The following is a 19,637-nucleotide window of genomic DNA, read 5'->3' as shown; positions in this document are numbered from 1 at the left end:
GGTACTTAAAAACAAAATTTTATATTTATGTATAAATGGATATTCATAAAAATGATTTTTATAAAAAAAACAAGTCAAAATGTGTTAAAAGAAAAAAATTCTAAATGTCATCAATTTATAGAATAAAAACAGTTAACAAAAATATATATATATATCCCTAAACTGTCTTTGTATTTTTAAACTTTTTATTATATCACAGATTTATCCTTTGATATTCTTTAAATACTATTTCAAAAAAATATAATAAAACTAAATAGTAAATTAAAAAAAAAATGGTAGTCTATTTATGATAATGTTAATAAAAAAAATTTGTTAACTTAATAACTTTAAACTCTAAATTAAATATTTTTAAATAAATTTCATATATTATAAAATAATAATGACATAAAACTAATAAAAGATATATATATATATATATATACTATATCATGATAAACTAAAAGATTGGATATTCTGATATTTTTCTCAATTGTGGTTAAATTTTTAGGATATAATGTAACTTATTTAAATGCTAAAATTTAAAGCATATAATATTATTTATTCTAAAGTTATTCAAATACAATTTTAAATTTTACAGAAATATTTTTATCAAAAATGAAAGACATATTATATATAAATAATAATGACAATTAAAAAAATTTTAAGAAGATTATTTTATATAATTTTATATATGATATAATTTTTTTCTAATAATAACATAGTAAAAAATTTGTTTGATAAAAAAAATATTACTAAAATTTTTATTAAAAACATCTTTTTAAGCTAACACAAAAAAAATAATAAGAGGAAGGGATAAAATTTAATGGAGTTACAAATTTAGGACAACGATATCTTTCTTGTAACTAATTATAAAAAAAAAGTTTTAGCAAAAAGAATCAAAATAATTTTGTTACAATTTTCTAATACTGTTATATATTCTTAATAGGAAGTCTATAATTGATAAAATATAAGTTAAAATAGTATGTACAATTGATATATTATATAATTCTTTATCACATATAAAATAAACCAAAAATGATAAATTTTTAAACTTTGTTAAAATATTTTAAGGGAACATTAAAAATTTATATGAATCTTTTTTTTTAAAATAGAAGTTATCATAATATATAAAAGAATTATTATATATTATTTTATACAAAATAGGATAATAATTTATAATCAAAAATCTTTCATAAAAAGAGAAATAGACTGATGGATGGAAGAAAATTTTATAAATTAGATATTGTGTCAAAAATCCTTATCTCTTTTACTTCAAATATATTATATAACTTTTATATTTTCCTTTTTTCTTCCTCACTATTCTTATCAACAAGTGGTATCAGAAGTTGCTGTTTGTCCTGTTTCATTGTTAGAAACCAACCTATAGTTGATAAAAATGCTCGAAAACATGCCAACAATCTCCATATCATTAATTCATTAATATCAGTTTGATTTTTTAATAAATTAACTGAAAAAACACCTATCTTTTCATCAAAACGTAATAATGATAAATTTATAATTGATCCAGATAACCAAATAAAGATAGCCCATGAGTCAATTTTAAATGTAAATAATTTATAAAAAAATGATATAACTTTCTTTTTTTTTTCCTTAAAACTAAAATTAAAAAAAATATATTATCAAATTTAATTCTTTTTTTTTGGTATTTTATTTTTATTCAAAAAAATATATAAATATATATATAAAAAATTAACATACTTTTCAATAGCTAAAATTGTACATAAAGTAAATAAAATAAAAAATGTTGCATGAGCCGGAATTGCAATTATTTGATAACCTTCCAAAAAAGTTTCCTAAAAGAATAAATATAAAAGTAAAGTATCATTTTATTATTTTAAAATTACTAAAAACAATAAAAAAATTTGACAAATATTTTAGAAGGAAGGAAATTAATTATTATTTTGAACAATTTATTTCCTTTAATAAATAACAAAATAAATTTTGTGATTCATTTTATGGTTATTATTAAAATAAAACTAACCAATGAAGAAAATAAGTATGTTGATAATGCTTGAGCAGTTGTAAGACCGGTTAAAAATCCTAAAAAATAAAGTTAATATTAAAAAAAAATTTTTCTTTATTAAAATTATTATAATTTTTAAACAAAAAATTTAAAAAGATTAATTTTATATTTGAAGATAATTAAAAAATATCTATCTTATTATTTTATTATTAAATTTTTTTTCAATAATTAAATGTTCAAACTTTGATTTAAAATTGTTATTTAATTTTTAAATTCGATAATTAAATTGGTTTTTTTTATAATATATTTATATTTTTATACTAATTAAATTTATTCGTTTCTAAATTTTTTTTTTCAAAGTTTTTTTATTTGAAGTAAATATTTAGCAAAAAAAATTTTATTTTTTAAGCCTACTTATTTTAATTATTTACTTTGTATTAAATTATAGTAAATTATGTTATTTATATATTTATTTTTTGATAAACAAACCTTGTATAAATTGTACAAAAATAATAAATTTATATTGTATTAAGTAAGAAAACGATATATGATTCTCCAATTCATTTGTATTATCATTATTGAAATTGTTTACATCTTTAAACATTTTCTTAGATATATCTCTAAATGAATCTTTATAAAAAAAAAAAATAAATATTTATCATTAAATAAACAAATTTGTATAACTTACTTAAATTCTGAATAAAATAATATTCCTGTTTCTTTGGTTCATCTTCTTCTTCTTCCTCATTACAATTGTTTTTATTTTCTTTATTTTTCCAATTTTTAAATTTTCCAATTTTTTTTATTGACTTTCGAGGTTTTAAAATTAATTTTCTTTTTAAAAAATCACTTTTTTTTTCAACAATTTTATTTTTCATTTCCACAGTTGTAACATTGTCTTCATAATTATTATCTTTTAAAGAATTATCTTCAATTTTTTTTTGCGGTTCCATTTAAAATAATAATTTAAAATCAAATTTAAAAGAAATAATAAAATAAAATAAATTAATTTTTTAAATTTATACATTTGAATTACTTCTTTACTATTTTTGTTTCCATGGAAACAGAAATTTATCTTTTATAATAAATATATATCTTTTACCAAAAGTTATAAAATTAAAAATTGCCAATCAAAACTTTATTTTTACGAAGAGGTTACCATAATAATAAAACTATTAAAAAGAAAACAATTATTTTTTTTTAATAATAAAAAGAAAATCAAAAAACTAATCATTATAATATTTGATAATAAAGTACCAATATTTTCTATTATATATTAATAAAATGATTTCTTTCTATTAAATTATATAAAATATATTTGCTTTGATATTAAATGTTATGTTAAAATATTCTTGTCCAATTTTCATATGAAATTGAACTTAATTTGAAGTAAAATTATATTAACGGATACATTCACGTTTTTCATTATCAAAACTTCCTTCAAGATTAACTACTCCAATATCAAGCCATTGTTCCTCACTAGTTGGTTCAGCTGAAATAATGTATTTCTTTGGAAGTACAAAGGTTACATGTCTTAAACATGGCTAAAAAAATTTTTTAATTATTTTAAAAAAAATATTTATTTAATATTTTTAGTTACATTTTCTAAATCTAAGCAATCATGCCAGATATAAAGAACTGGATCAATATCAGTTAATTCTCTTGTAAATCCAACAAGCTTAAATGTTCCATCAGGATTAATTGATTTTTCATCAAGAGTATCATCTGGATCTGGACCAGTATCAATATCAACAGTTCGTACAACAGTATTATTAAAAGCAGGAAGATTTCCACACATAAGTTTTCCCTTAACAGCAATACCTTGTTTTCTCATACATTCAATGGTAGAAAATCCAATGCAAAGAAGGAGAACAGCTCCAAGGATAAACTTGGACATTGTTATCTAAAATTTAATATATATATATATATTACATATATAAATATTTAATAAGTAAAGTTTATATTTGTGAGATAATGTTAAAATGATAATTTAAACGAAAAGTAACTACATATAAAAAGTAAAATGTTTATAAATATGTATTGGAACTACATAAAGTTGTAATAAGTATATTTTAAATAACAAATAAATCTTTAATCTAAAACAAATGTGATTAAGAAATAGATTATTAATAAAACAAATGTCATTCCTTGGCACAATAATAAAAGCTAAAATTTTTATTAAATATATATGTGTAATATTATATAAATAATGTGTAAATAATTTTTATAACATTAAATAAAGAAATAAAAAGTTAATAGAAAAATATTAAATTGTTTTTCATACTTTTTATCTTCTATTATTATATTAATAAACTATCATAGTATACATTATTTTTTTAAACTTTCATTTTAAATATATTTTTTAATAGATAAAATTTAATATTATAAATAATTCATCTAATACTTTTATTTTACACTTTAATTAATGATTTCTTATTATCATTTAAAATTATTCATTTATCTTTAATAAAGATATTATTTTATATCTTTTATTTTTTCTTCATAATGTATCTTAATCTATTGTTAAGTTTAATCATTTATTTAATTATTAGTCATCTTAATATTGATAACAGTTGAAATAAATTAAAGGATAAAAATATAATAAATTAAAGTATAGTAAAAAATTTTAGATGTTTACAATTATTTTATTTAAAAGAAATATGTATTATATATATTAAAGATAACTTTAAACATAATAAATATATTTTCAGACAGTGATCCTTACTATCCATCATCCATTTTCTTCTTTCATAGAATTTTCAATTTTATATAATAAAATGTTATGTTGAATAAGTTAGAAAAATTATTACATTATTAATATATATTATTTTTTTTTTATTTTATACATCTTTGATATATTTTCATTTATTTTAACTTCAAAAAAAAAATTTTTTTAATTAATATATATTTTTTTATAGTAATGAAATTTTTTACTTTAATAATCTTGGTGATTTCTTTTGCTATTTCATCATTAACATTAGCTGACCAACCAAAATTTGCTGAATCTATAATGACTCGTGCAACATCAATAAAAGGAGTTCTTTACTGTGGAAATTCACCATACCAAAATGCTCATGTATATCTTATGAGAGATGATTCTGATGGTAAATAATCAATTTGTACTTTTATTTTTTTTTTTTTAGCTCAACCTGATATTTTGGACAAAAAAGTTACTGGACCGGATGGACATTTTTCTTTGGAAGGACATACTGGAAATAGAGATAGTGATCATACCGATATTCATCCAATGGTAAAAATTTTCCATAAATGTGATGAACCAGAAAAGAAAAAAGGTTTTCGTTATTTTAGACATAAATTTCCAAGAAAATATGTTACACTTGGAAGAGTTTCAAGAAAAACATACGATATTGGAAGAATTAATCTTGAAATAACTTATCCAAAAGAAACTCGTGTTTATGATTTACCTGTTTGGGAACCAATTAGCAAAGATTAAAAAATTTTCAGAAATAATTTTTTTTATTACAAAAATATTGTGATAAATAAAAATCAAAACTTATGAATGAGGTCCCTAATAATATTTCTATATTGAGTTATTTTTAGTTACAAAATAAAAATAAACTTTTTACTTTTTTAAATATAAATATTAGCATAATTAATAATAATTTAAATATTTTTTATGTTTACAACAAAAATTTAGATAAAAAAAATTTATAAAATGCATTTATTTTAAGAATATTATAATTTAGAAAATTATAAAAAAAAAATTTAAAAAATTAACATATTAAAAATATCTTAAAATCTTTATTTTTTTTGCGTTTTCTATAATTAGAATTCATCATAGAATTTATTCTTAGTTTTTTTTTTATAAATAAAATGTTAATATTTCTTAAATTAATTAAAACTATTACATTATTTGATTGTAATATTTGTTTTTTTTCTTTAAAATAATTATCTGTTATTTTATAATGTAGTTTTAAGTTTCTTCAAAACATCCATAAGAAGATCTACTGCCGTTTCTGTCTTAGAAACTGGAATATTACTTTCAGAGGTATAAGGTCTCATTGAACGCATTCGTTTATGACAACATGTTGATGCTGTACATTGTGTATAATTTTCTGAACATACACATGCTGTATTACCTTGAGATGGAATACTAATAACAATACATTGTGTAACTGATGGTTCATTATTATTATAATTTTTAACTTCGTATGAGAATGGTGTTGTTGTTGGTACAGTAACTTCAATTTCATTAGCTTTTGTTATACCATGTGGATCTTCAATGATAATATTTGAATTATCAACAACTTCATATTCTGGAATTATTGTCTGTTTATTTTGACAATTACATTGATATTGTGTTGTTTCAGAAGATGATTTACTTGATAATTTAACACATCTACATGGATTTGTTACACCATCTTTACTAATTGCTCCAATAACTGAATTTTTTGAAGGTATTATCGTTGGTTTAGATGTTGTTTTCATAATTGTTGTTGTTTCTATAGTTGTAGTTTGTTGTGTTGTTTTTATATTATCTGGAGAACATGAACATTGATATTGTGGTGATGTTCCACCATAAGTAGAACTTTTAAGAACTATCAAAACACAACCACATTTTGAACTTGAAAATGGTTGAATTTGTTGTAATTCATTTTGTAATTCTTGTTGTTGAACAACTTGACTTGATTTATCAATAATACTGTTTGTAGATGAGCCATTTTGATCACATGAACATTGAATTTGTGCTTGTTGTGCTGATATGTATACACAAATACATTGTTGACGTTTTGTACGAACAACAACTTTTCCATCTGTTTCAGTAACATAACTATTGACCTAAAATTATTATAAAAAGTTAAACAAAATATGATTAAAGAAAAATGTATATATATATCTTACCATGTTAAAAGTAACAAGAAATGATAAAAATAAAAATAATAGTCGATTCATTATGGCTGAAAATAAATATTAAGTATATTTTAAAGGCATACCATTAAAATAATAAGAAAAGATGAAAAATTAAATTTATGAGAAAATCAAGCTGAAAATGGTTGTTTAAATATTAATATTTTACTTATATAATCATTTTAATCAGGTTATATTATTGTTTTAAAGTAGGTGGTCGTGAATGGAATTGTAAGATAAAAAATTTTAATAAACTTGACAGCTTATCTGTTCTATTTTATTGTTAGGAATATTTTTTGTGGCGAGTTACAAGACTAGCTTACAACAACTTTTGTTTAATTAAGTTTGTAATACGTTCAACTTAATATTATATTTTAAATAACCATAAGACAATGTATACTATTATAAATGAAGAGGTGAACAATGATTTTATCACTTAAGATTTAATAAATTTTTGTAACATTCTTTTATTATATAAGATTAGCAATTGAGGATAAATATATATTGTTATTATTATAAGGTTAACATTGTCTCTTTGTTATAACGTTCTAGTTTATAGAAACACGGTAGAAAGTATATATTTGAAGATATTCTTTAAAAAAATTATCCCATATATATTGTTACTTAAATATTAAAAATAATTATATATATATATATACATATATATTTATTGAAGAAGATTATTCTTTTCTTTTTACACATAAATAATATACAATAATAATGATGATTTTTCTAAAAATTTAACTGGAACTTCTAATATTAACTTTCTAAAAATTATTTTTTTTTAATTTAAAAAAGAAGAAACACAACATTCTACAATGTAATTTTTAGTAAATTGATAAAACTTAATACTTTCATCTTAACTACTTCCAATTTATTTATTTTTTTAAACAAATCTTGAAAGTAATTTTCACGACATATGCAGTATTTAATTAATTGTTAAAAAAAATTCAATTTTTTTATAATGTAATTTGATATTTATATATGTATAATATTTTATAAAGTCAATAAAAATTTTTGTATCTTTTTATAATTTACTATTAATACTTTTATAATAGTTAATTATCTTTATCAACTATATATAATCTTATTTAGATTAAAACATTATTCTTATTATAAAATAAACACAAAACTACAATTATTTTATAAAAAAAAAAAACTAAAAATATAGTGTGTTCGAATTGAATTATATTTAGATAATGCTTTTTTTTAAAAAAAAACAAAGTTATTTGATATATTTTAAACAATATAAATACAAAATACTTTAACTACACTTTATTATTACTACATTTTTTTTTTATTAAAAACAATTAATTTATTATTGTAATTTTGAAAAAATAAGTAAAATATTAAAATAACACTTTTTCTTAAATAACAGTTTATTAATCAAATAATATAATAACGAAGTAAAAATTAAAAAAAATTAATGTTATACTTTTTAATATATTATTACAAAGAATTAAAAAAGTAATATTATTGTTATTGTCTCATGAGGTATCAAATTTTTTATAAAAATATATCAAGCTATGTACTCATTTATTTAAGTACTTCCAAAATTGTTCACGTGACGTCAACTAAAATTTTTAGTATTTAAAATACGTCATTGTGTAGGAGATAGAAAATTTAGTAAAAACTAATTATTTATATACATTTTTAGATACAATTAATAGTATTTGTATTGTAATTATTTAAAAATAATTTCTTTTTTTCGTAGATAAATCATTAACAAAAAATAAAAAAATTGTTTTCTTTTAAAGTACATTCTTAATGATATTTTATAGATAATTAAAGTTTTTAAGAAATATTTTCTTTTTGGAATTGAGATAGATTTTAAATTTTTCTCATGGAATTTAATTTATTAATAAAATCTTTGCTTAATTAAAATTAGATAAAAAAAATATATTTTTATTGATAAATTAACATTGTCTCATGATCCACTTAAATTATTTTTAAATATAAATCTTTAAATTTAAAAATATTTGTTTAGTTTTATAAAAAATTTTTTTTATAATAGTATATACACAAATTTATTATATAACACTTTAATTTATGAATTTATTAAAAATTTTTATACTAAAATATTATTTTATCCAAAGTTTCTTACTATTAACCATTAAATCTGTCTAAAGCCAAAATTTAGTTTCATTTATTAATGGTTTATAAGTGTTATATATATATGTATATATATATAATAAAGTATATATTTGGTTTTAACAACTTTGTAAATATGTATGTAATTAAATATTTCCCAGAAAAAAATTGTATAAATTTGTAAATTACAGAAAATGTAAACTATTTTAAAAAATATTAACTATTTTTAAATAATATTTTATTTTTTCCTATGAATTAAAAAAAATATTTTCTTATTAATATTTTTAATGTAAAACTTTATAACATTCATTTATTATTATAAACATATAATTTTTTTCTTTTTTTTTGAAAATTATAAAATATCTTTTGTTTCTTTTAAACGATTTTAATCTAAGATTAAATAATTTCTTTGAATTATAAATTTAAAATTCATAAATATAGTCTTAATTTATGTTAATAGTCTTTATTATATATTTTTTAATATAAATATTCATTTATGACATTTTAATCATTTTAAATTATCTTTTCAAATGTTTATTTCAAAAGTATATTTTTAATAACATCAATAGTATTAAAAAAAAAACTTTTCAATTAACACAAAAAGCATTGTTTTATTTTATTAAAATAGTTACAAAAGAAATATATAATTATATTATTAATAAATACATCAAATAAATTAAAGGATAATAATTTTACTTATTAATATAACAGATATTTTATTTGTCTAGACTTTTGGCAAACTATTTTAATCATTTATTTGTATTATAACAAAGTGCATTGTTTCTATAACGCTAATTTTTTTTTTATATTACAATAATAATTGTTATTTAACTATTGTTTATTTAAATTAAAATAAAAAAGTATAAATTTTTTTTAATTATAATTATTTCTATTGAACTATTTATAATAATAAATCTCTTTTGTAATGAATATATCTTTATAATATATTAAAAATACATTTATTAACAAATATAAATTTAGAAAGAAATAATTAATATATTTATTTAATTTAAAAAAATATTTATATATTATATGACTAGGATCTTATTTTATAAATATTTTTATTACCTCCTTAAAAATATAACTTCTTTATTTAAATAATAATTTTATAAATAACCATTGATAAAAATTTTATCTCTAATAAATATTTCTTTTTTTTTTTAATTTTAAGACTTTTATTTAATTTTTAATATTTCCCAAATGATTTTGTCCTACCTTACCTCATTCATCTTCTAAATGTAAAAATTTTAAATTGTTTCTTATTCTTATCATTTTCCTTATTATTAAAATCCAAAAATATAATATCCTACTTTATTATAAATAATTTTATAGTACAATCTTATCTTTATAACATTTTTAAACCCCTCTTATATTCAATTTCTTTTTAATTTATCTTTTATATATCAAAAAGAGTATAAAAATCAACAAAAAAAAAATATTTTTTTTTATCTTTTATATCTATGTCAAAGAATTAAGAAAATAAAAAATTGTTAAATATATGCAAGTATATATTTTTAAGTATCTCAAAAGAAAATTTGTTAATGTTTAAAAATTTATATAAAAAAGATGTTTTTATAAAATTATAATCTTCTTAACTATAGTTCTTCCTCATACCATGTAATTGTTGTCTAAATGATATCTTACAACTTTATAATATTATAAAATTGTTCTTTTTTTGTCATCCCTTTTGAAATATAATGAAACAATTTTGTTAACGATTATTTCCTTTCATTATCTATCTATTTCAAATAGATTAAATTTTTTTTTCTCCATTTTTCATAAATCATTTTTCCTTCTCTAATACATCATTTATTTTTCTAATTTGGTTTAACAAATTTGAATTGGTAATTTTTTTTTTCTTGTTTTTTTTTAAATAGAATTGTTTTTATTTATTGATAGACAAAAAAAGCTACTGCTAGAAACTAATTAATACTATAAATCTTCATATATGTATCTATATGCATGTAAAGTTTAACATTCACTTATTTAACATTACTTATATATCCTCTTGAATATGGTAAAATACAGCGAGTTAGTCAGATATATTCATGGATTATAAAGAAGAAATACGTTATTTAGTTGTTTTTATAAGGCTATATTTTAAAGCTTTTTACTTATCAAAATTTGTTATAAAAAGTCGTCTTATATTTCACTTTAAGAAATATATACATATATTTTTATATAAATATTGTGTCATTTCATTAACACCTGCTATCTATAAAAATTTTAAAATTATTTTTATTTAAAAAAAGTTTTTTTTTTAAATATATTTTAAAAATCGAAGATAGTAAAGTTTCATATTTATGATATTTTTTAAAATATATATATTTATAAATTTAAAAAAAAAGGAAAAAAAAAACATTATTTTTATACTTTGGCATTATTTATAATATCTTTTCCTCATATCATGACCCTACAAATGAAGTATGTTTAAAAGTCATAAATAAACAAAAGTATGTAAAATACCACTTTAAATTATTAATTTTTTTTTATTATCATAAGATATTAATATAATTTAAAAATAGAGCTTCTTTATTTCTATTTTTAATATTAAAGTTTATAAAAAGAAGAAGGTATTATGATTTTATTATTAAAAATATTTTTATTATTTTTACTAAATAATAATATTATGTATAAAAATAAATATTCTTCTTCTTTGACACCTTTTTAATTATTAATAATTTTTAATTTTACTACATAATTCATTAATTATATGAAATACATTAAAATACATTTCCATTTACTTACAATAACTATCTAAAATATATTTCTTTTAATATCTAAAAAAAAAAAATTTTGTAAATAATTGATGTGTAAGTGTAATTTTGAATATTATATAGTCTCAGAATGCCAATTAATGTTTTTTTTCAAATTACATTGTTAATATTCATATTTTTATATCATTTTGTTAGATTAAAAAATATAAAAAATTTGAAAATGTATTTTTATTTAATATTAAAAAAAATATATTTTTAATTAATTAATATATATATATATATATATATATATATATATATATTTTTACACGTACATTGTAATAATAATGGAATTTATCCATCTATGATAGTATTTATTACGTTGCTATCGTTACACTAATTATATTTCACCTTTTTAAAAAATAGTAACTTAAGATATGTGTTCTAAAATTAATTTTTATATACCATATGTTATAACAAAAAAATAATAAAATTTTTTATTTCAATTATTTAAAAAGTCTCAAAAAAAATGTCTTTTTAAATTGATAGAATAAATTTAGTAAGACTTTAAGATATTTTGTATCTAATTTATTTTCTTCTTTTTTAGTAATATAAATAATAAATAGAAAAAAAAATTATTTTTTTTAATAGAAATTTTCTATTGTAAAATATATAATTTTATCAAAAAAAATTATACAACATTTAATGGTTAATATCAAAATATATATTATTGTAAGTAAATGTACTTAAAAGCCAAAAAAATTCTTCGTTAATACGTTTCATTTGTTTATATCATTAACAATTAATTTATTTATTTGAAAGCGTCAAATTTACAATAATAATAATAATAATAACAAAAATAATTGAATAAATTTTTAAGTTATACTATACAAAAAAAAAGTATGACATTTATTTTTTTTTTATAAACTTATGATGTTACATAAATGTGTTAAAAATTTATGTATATTTAATACAAATTTTTTTGTTTATGCCATAAATTTGTTACCACTTCATAGTAAACACTTCAATTTTATTTTAAATTTATATTAATATTTTATTAATTTCTTTCTCTTAAATAACTTTTTTTCTTTTTTACATTTTCTTTTTTGGTAATAATGGTTAGACAAAATAGAAAATTTTTTTATTAAAAAAACAACTCTTTTTTTTTGTATTGTCTATTATTATTATAAGAAAAAACATTCAATACCTTTTTGGGATAGATTAAGTTTAAAAAAATAATAATTTTATATTACTAAAAAATTTTGTTTTTTTTTTCTTATATTAAACTTTTTTACTTATTTTAATAATATTTCATTTTAACATATATAGATATATATATATTTAAACTTATAATTATAGGTTTAACTAAAAATAATTATTTTGTAGTGTCATTAAAATTTCATTTTCTTAAAAAAAAATTTAGAATTAAAATTTTTTTACCACTACTTTTTTCTTGTTAAATAAAATATGTCAGATAAAATTAAAAAATCTAAAAAAAGCGAATCAACGCCTAATCTTGATGAAAAAACTCCTGTCATTTTAAATGAAATGGCATCTACTTTGATATCACCTTCTAAACATCCCTCAAAATATGGGAAATGTAAAAAATGTGGGAAGGAATACAATTGTAAATGCTGTGAAGATTGTTTCCATGAGACACCTTTTAATACACAGGTATATATTATCATTTTCATATTGTGGTGTGTCGTAATAGGATTATAATTATTTTAAAAAAATCGTTTACTTAAAAAATATGTATGCAATTATATATTTTTTAATAAGAGAGTAATATATCAATATCAGTTTCAATAATTAGAAATACATTTTAGAGTAACAGTAGTCAAATGGATTATATAACATTTTCCACAGTCACTAATGCAACTGGTCTTCCTGAAGTTGTTGTTGAACCAAGAGGTAGGACCAGAAGGTATGTTTTTCTAGTTCTTGTTTATTTCTTTAGTCAAATTTCTTTTTAATATATATTTTTTTTTAATAAGTTTCTTTTTTTTAAAGTACATATTTATTATACTTTTTTAAAAATATATTATATTGAGGAGGTGTTAAGAAACAAAAATAATTGTTTTTATTATTTTATCTTATAAATAATTTGGACGATTTTATATATATGTATATAAATATATATATAAATTCAATTTAAAACAATTTTTGTAATCTTATTCATTAATGATTAGGTTTTTTTTTGTTTATATTTATATACAATTTTAGTTCTTTACCATCTACAAGACCAAGAACACTTTTAGAAAAAATGGATTATCATACTAATACTGAAAATAATTTAGTTAATCAAAATATATCTAATCCTTCAAACAATATTTCATCAATTAGATCACAGGAAGAAAGTTTTTCTGGTTTAACAAATGAAACTATTGAAAATGATAATAATAGACAAAATCAACAAATTATAAGTGATCATAACAATACTGATACTAATAGTGTAGTAAATGCTAGTAATAATGAAGTTTCAAATATAATTCCAGTTAACCAACCATTAAATAATCTCCCAAATAATAATAGAAACCGTTTTCAGATTGTTGAAGTTATTTCATCTCCACCAGTAACAATAAATAATTATCGAAATTATTTTACATGTCGAAGAGTATGTATTTGTTCAAATTGTGGATATGTTAATAATATTCCTGTATTTCAAAATGCTCCATTTCAAAATTCTTTAATTAGAAACTTTCCTCAATTAGAACGTGAAAATTTTGTCACAAATTTAGTTACTGATATTCGTAATGACAATGTCTTGCATAACCTTCAAGAATGGGCTTTTCCTATTTTTAGATACGCGTATAGTTATCCTGAACGTGTTTTATCAAGAGTATGTTTTTGTATATTTATTCATTAAACTATAAATATTTTTTTTAAGATAGCTTTTCGAATCTTTGACAATTGTAGTCTTTTTTCTGATTTTCAAATTAATCGCAAAAAATTTTTCAACTTTTTTTGTGCATTAGAAAGTGGCTACTGGTCAATACCCTGTAAGTATATTATATTAATATAAATAAATAAAATATTAAAAAAAAAATATTTTTTTTATATAATATATAAATTAAATTATTTTAGATCATAATCGTATTCATGCTGCTGATGTACTTCATGCATGTTATTATCTTACTATTCATCCTATTGAACCATTTAATATTGTTAATGGAGTTGACAATTTAGGAAATTCAAACCATATTGAAAGTTTATCATTACATACTAAAAAATCTCCATTATTTAGTTCAATGAATAGTATTGAAATTATGGCTTTTTATGCTGCTGCTGCAATGCATGATTATGATCATCCAGGAAGAACAAATGCATTTATGGTCGCAACTAATCATGAAATGGCTACTTTTTATAATGATAGAAGTGTTTTAGAAAATCATCATGCTGCAATGTCATGGAGATTGTTATGTAAAAGTGAAAATTTCTTTTTAGAAAACATGAATGATACGGAGTTTAAAAAATTTCGTTTTCTTGTTATGGAATATATATTAGCTACCGACTTAAGACATCATTTTGAACATATTAATAATTTTACAAAATATCAAATAATTGAATTAGATGTTGAAGCATGTCGTCATGATACATTAAAATTATTAATGAAATGTGCTGATATTTGTTCACCACTAAAACCTAATCTTCTTCATAGAGAATGGACTAGAAGAATTGTTGAAGAATTTTATTCACAAGGTGATGAAGAAAAAAGACTTGGAAAACAAGTTAGTCCATTTATGGATAGATTATCACCTAATATTGAAGCTCTTCAACATAATTTTATCAGACAAATGGTTACACCACTGGCAAATGCTCTAAATAAACAAAATATCTTTCCATGTTTACCGGGACTTGATCAACCAGGTATGTTTGGAATTTTAATAAACATTAATTATCGTCTTTTAGAATTAATGATCAATCTGAGATACAATGAAAAATATTGGTATAATTTAATTAGATTAAATGGTAGACATGTTGAAGAGACAAATGATAATGGACAACAAAATAGACAAGAGAATGAGGAAGCAATTAATGAGAATAACTAAAAATAACTTTTTTAAAACATTATAATTTAAAATATGCATTATTTTCAAATTTTTTTTTATTTAATGGTCTAACAATTATTATCATTTTTTTATTGATTACTTTAATTTACTTGATTATCTAAAAAAATCTTCTTTTTTTTTTTGAATAAAATTATTTTACTTAAAAAAAAGTTTAACAATACAAATTCTTAAATATAATATGAAGGTCTTTACCATGAATATTGTTAAATTATTTTTCAATAAAGTTTGGTAAACAAACTAACTAATTATCAATAGTTAATTATTTACAATATATTTAAGTGGTTGATTAAATTTTTCATTATGTACATCTTTTTATATAACCACATTATTAAAACATTTAAAGTAAAAAGTTTTACTTTTCCTTCCGCTTATATTAATAATAAATGAAGAATATTTTAAATTATTATTAAATGCATATATTTTTTTTTATTATTATTATATCGTATATTTTGAATAATCAACAAATAAAAACTTTTTAAAAAAAACAGATTATTATTTTATCTTAAATATTTTTTAGGAATAAATCTTGTTGAATATGATAATAATAAATTTAATAGAAAAAATAATTGGAAATTAAAAATAAATAAATATTAATTAGAAATATTTTATTGTTTGTATTATTAGAGTAAAAAAATAAGAAAAAAAAATTTCATGTGATAAGAAGATTTTAAAATAGTTATAAATCAAAAATAAAATTCTCATAATTTAACCTGTCACGAGGAAATGGTAATGAAATGTTATAGACATTTGCTAAAAATTTAATAAACTTTTTTGCAAAAGTTTTTTGATTTAATGATTTAAACATTTATTAATAGTTAAATTTTGCATCCATTAAAGCATAAATTTATTTACTAAATTATAAATCTTAATTTACAAAATTATACTACATTTCTACAAATAATGCATCATTAATCATTACCATGAGGAATACAACTTTATAATGATATTTTACTGTAAAAATGTATTTTATATTTTTATTAATATATTAATATTTTTCTTCACATTTTATTTTTAAAATATATAAAAAAAAAAATAAATTTATTAAGTAAAAAATTTTAAATTCATATTAAAAAATTTATATTGAATAAAAAATATATTTTCATATACAATTTTAAAAAAAAAAAAAATTAATTTTAATAATATAATTGCCCTTATGTATATGACATGTAAAAATATTTGTATCACTTTTATTTTATTAAGATTTTTTAATATTAAAAACAAAAATAAATAAATAACTTTTTTGATACACATACTAACAGAACTAATAAAAATATTCTGGACATATAACTGTTTCTCAAATATATGTAAAGATTCACGCATGTAACACCTCATAAATACGACAAATATTTAAAGCACTTTGTTAATAAATGTTTATATTGAAATGATGACGTTACATAATCTGCTTCTTCATTAATTAAGCTAACATTATTATTAAAATTAGGCAACTGATAAAGTATAATGTTAATACTATTAAAAATTTTTATAAATTTTTTAATTTATTTAATGATGAGTCAGATAAATTTTTTGATAAAAAAAAATGTACTTTTGATTTTTTTTTTATAAATAATTTTCTAATATGATAAGTTGTCTTTTATATACTTATAAAAATAATACTTTTCATAAGATTGTATTTTTTTAAAATTTATGTATTTATAAATAATTTTATTTTATGTAATTCGTTTATTTAAGTTAATAGATTATATATATATATAATAAAAAGACATTATAAATGACTGGCGTCTAATCAAATTAATCAAAGGACTTGAAATATATTGTTTAGTTTTAAAAAAGAGAATAGTAAGTAAATACAAAATATTTTATATCATGCCATTTTTTGTTTGGTAAACACTTTTAATAAGATTCATATAAAATTTTTTTTTTAATTAAATTTATATATATACACGACTACAAATGAATAATCAAGTTAATAAAAAGATAAAAATTTATAATACTTTTTTTTTTTTAAATCAAGCTAAATATATTTTAAGTCCCACAAAATTAAGTGATAAGCAAATAATTTAAGTAATGTTGCAGAACAACAATTTTATTGGTTTCTAACATGTTAATAAAAATTTTTCTCGATGACACGTTTAAGGTAATTCTAATAACAAGTTATGCTTTTTACTGTTCCTACATACTAAATACATTAAAAAATTTATATATATATTTTTTAATTTAATGATTAAAATTGTTAAGCATTTATTGATATTTATTATATTAAATCCATAAATATAAATCTATATACATTAAAAAAAATGTAAATTATTACAGTTATTTGATAAAAAGAATGTTTATTTTTTAAAATATTATTATAATTTATTTTAATTTTAAAAAATAAAAAATTGATATTGTATAATATATACAAAAGCAAAAAAAAAAAACCTTTAAATAAAAAGAATATGAATAAAAATGCACTTTTTCATGAAACTTTTTAAACAAGGAAGCATGATAAAATATTAAATTAAAATTCATTAATTGAATTATGTTAAGGAATTTTATCTTATTGTTCGATGATCAAAATTCTTCATAGTTAAAATATAACTGTAACAATAATAACTATTTAAACAAAATTATATATTTTTAAAGGATGGCAAAATTTTGTCAAAATAATTTTAATTTTATAAATTGTTAGGAGGCTCGACATATCAAATTGTTAGTCATCTTACAGTAATATTTAAGTTTAAATTTATTCAATTTAACAAACAGACACATACTATTGTAGTTTATTTCTTTTTCATATAACCAATTGTAGATGGTATTTAGCAATCATTTCATTATCTTTTAATTTTTTTTTTAAAATTTTTCTTTAATAATATTAAAATAAAAAGATAATTTATAATACAACCTATAAAATTGATTTTTTTAGTATATAAATGTATTAAAGAATCTACATTATTGTTATTATTAGATTAAAATGCTTCTCATTCCATTATTGGTATAAAAATGTCGTTATACTGCATCTTAAAATTACTTAATTATGTAGTATAAAAGAATTATTTTATTCCATTAACAGTTACTTTACTTATCTATTAACCTTTTCCTTAATTTTTAAATTTAAATATTCTTAAAAGATATCAAATGATGTGAAATGATAAAATTATTCTTCCTTAAATATCTGAAATTAAAATTATCATATATAAATTCATTCTTTATGAATCATGTAGTCAAATTTTATGATTAATTTTATAAAATTATTTATATAATTACTTATAAGAATGTTGTTATTATGCCAAAGGTTAACAAGATTTTATTAATTTCCCTTCAATTAACTATCATTATTTTATAGGATTAAAAATAAATATAATAAAATGACATTTATATTTATTTATAATGTTTTAAAATTTTTAACATTTTATAAAATTTATTTAATTATATTATATAATTATTTTAATATAAATTACATTTATCTTTTTAAATTATATATATTCATTTTTTATGTCCATATGCTTTTATATATAAATATAATTTATATTAAATGTATATATATATATATTTTTTTTTAATTAATCATAAAAAGTATATAGTCTTTCATGATGATGTCGATGATCAGTACGACGTATTTTATATGTATATATATATATATATATAAGACAACCCACTTCAACCAACCAAAAGCTGTTTATTATACCTTTTAAATTAACTGTTATATCTTTGTAACATATATATATATATATAAAGTTATAACATTATTATTTAAATTATTACTTTCAATTATTTTAAAATAATGTTTATTTTTAGAATCAAACGATTTATCCTAATTTATTTTTTGATGTAAAATATCTAAATTTAGATATTAATGTTTTCTAATTTTCACCAATGATGCTTACTCTTATTAGAAATTATATATTTATATATCATGTGTTTTGAACCCTATTATTCTATAATAATAATATATGTATTTTTTTATTCAAATTTCCCTTTTTTTATAAACATGCACATCTCTTC

At 17.9% G+C, this 19,637-nt stretch overlaps 5 protein-coding genes across 5 annotated transcripts; 2 read left to right on the top strand and 3 right to left on the bottom strand.

The window, feature by feature from the left end:
- Positions 1-1,271: 1,271 nt before the first annotated feature.
- SRAE_X000139200 (Hypothetical protein) lies at positions 1,272-2,916 on the bottom strand (the record flags this gene model as incomplete). Its single annotated transcript, XM_024648429.1, has 5 exons — positions 1,272-1,596; positions 1,699-1,793; positions 1,982-2,040; positions 2,453-2,593; positions 2,652-2,916. The coding sequence occupies 5 exons, from the start codon at positions 2,914-2,916 to the stop codon at positions 1,272-1,274; spliced, it is 885 nt and encodes a 294-aa protein (XP_024498857.1).
- A 447-nt stretch (positions 2,917-3,363) lies between these two features.
- SRAE_X000139100 (Transthyretin-like family-containing protein) lies at positions 3,364-3,860 on the bottom strand (the record flags this gene model as incomplete). Its single annotated transcript, XM_024648418.1, has 2 exons — positions 3,364-3,507; positions 3,564-3,860. 2 exons carry the CDS (start codon positions 3,858-3,860, stop codon positions 3,364-3,366), a joined length of 441 nt encoding a protein of 146 aa, XP_024498856.1.
- An 880-nt stretch (positions 3,861-4,740) lies between these two features.
- SRAE_X000139000 (Transthyretin-like family-containing protein) lies at positions 4,741-5,417 on the top strand (the record flags this gene model as incomplete). The annotated part of the gene is made up of 3 exons (XM_024648407.1): positions 4,741-4,747; positions 4,882-5,067; positions 5,107-5,417. 3 exons carry the CDS (start codon positions 4,741-4,743, stop codon positions 5,415-5,417), a joined length of 504 nt encoding a protein of 167 aa, XP_024498855.1.
- A 467-nt stretch (positions 5,418-5,884) lies between these two features.
- On the bottom strand, positions 5,885-6,877 carry SRAE_X000138900 (Hypothetical protein; the record flags this gene model as incomplete). The annotated part of the gene is made up of 2 exons (XM_024648396.1): positions 5,885-6,763; positions 6,827-6,877. 2 exons carry the CDS (start codon positions 6,875-6,877, stop codon positions 5,885-5,887), a joined length of 930 nt encoding a protein of 309 aa, XP_024498854.1.
- Positions 6,878-13,086: 6,209 nt separating this feature from the next.
- Positions 13,087-15,671, top strand: SRAE_X000138800 (3'5'-cyclic nucleotide phosphodiesterase,catalytic domain and HD/PDEase domain and 3'5'-cyclic nucleotide phosphodiesterase family-containing protein; the record flags this gene model as incomplete). Its single annotated transcript, XM_024648385.1, has 6 exons — positions 13,087-13,293; positions 13,449-13,546; positions 13,846-14,461; positions 14,510-14,621; positions 14,707-15,489; positions 15,532-15,671. 6 exons carry the CDS (start codon positions 13,087-13,089, stop codon positions 15,669-15,671), a joined length of 1,956 nt encoding a protein of 651 aa, XP_024498853.1.
- Between the last annotated feature and the right edge of the window lie 3,966 nt (positions 15,672-19,637).

This window comes from Strongyloides ratti, scaffold srae_chrx_scaffold0000002 (genome assembly GCF_001040885.1).
Source record: "Strongyloides ratti genome assembly S_ratti_ED321, scaffold srae_chrx_scaffold0000002".
Lineage (NCBI taxonomy): Eukaryota > Metazoa > Nematoda > Chromadorea > Rhabditida > Strongyloididae > Strongyloides > Strongyloides ratti.
Note: the sequence above shows the minus strand (reverse complement) of the source record. Positions and strands in the feature narration are given on the sequence as shown.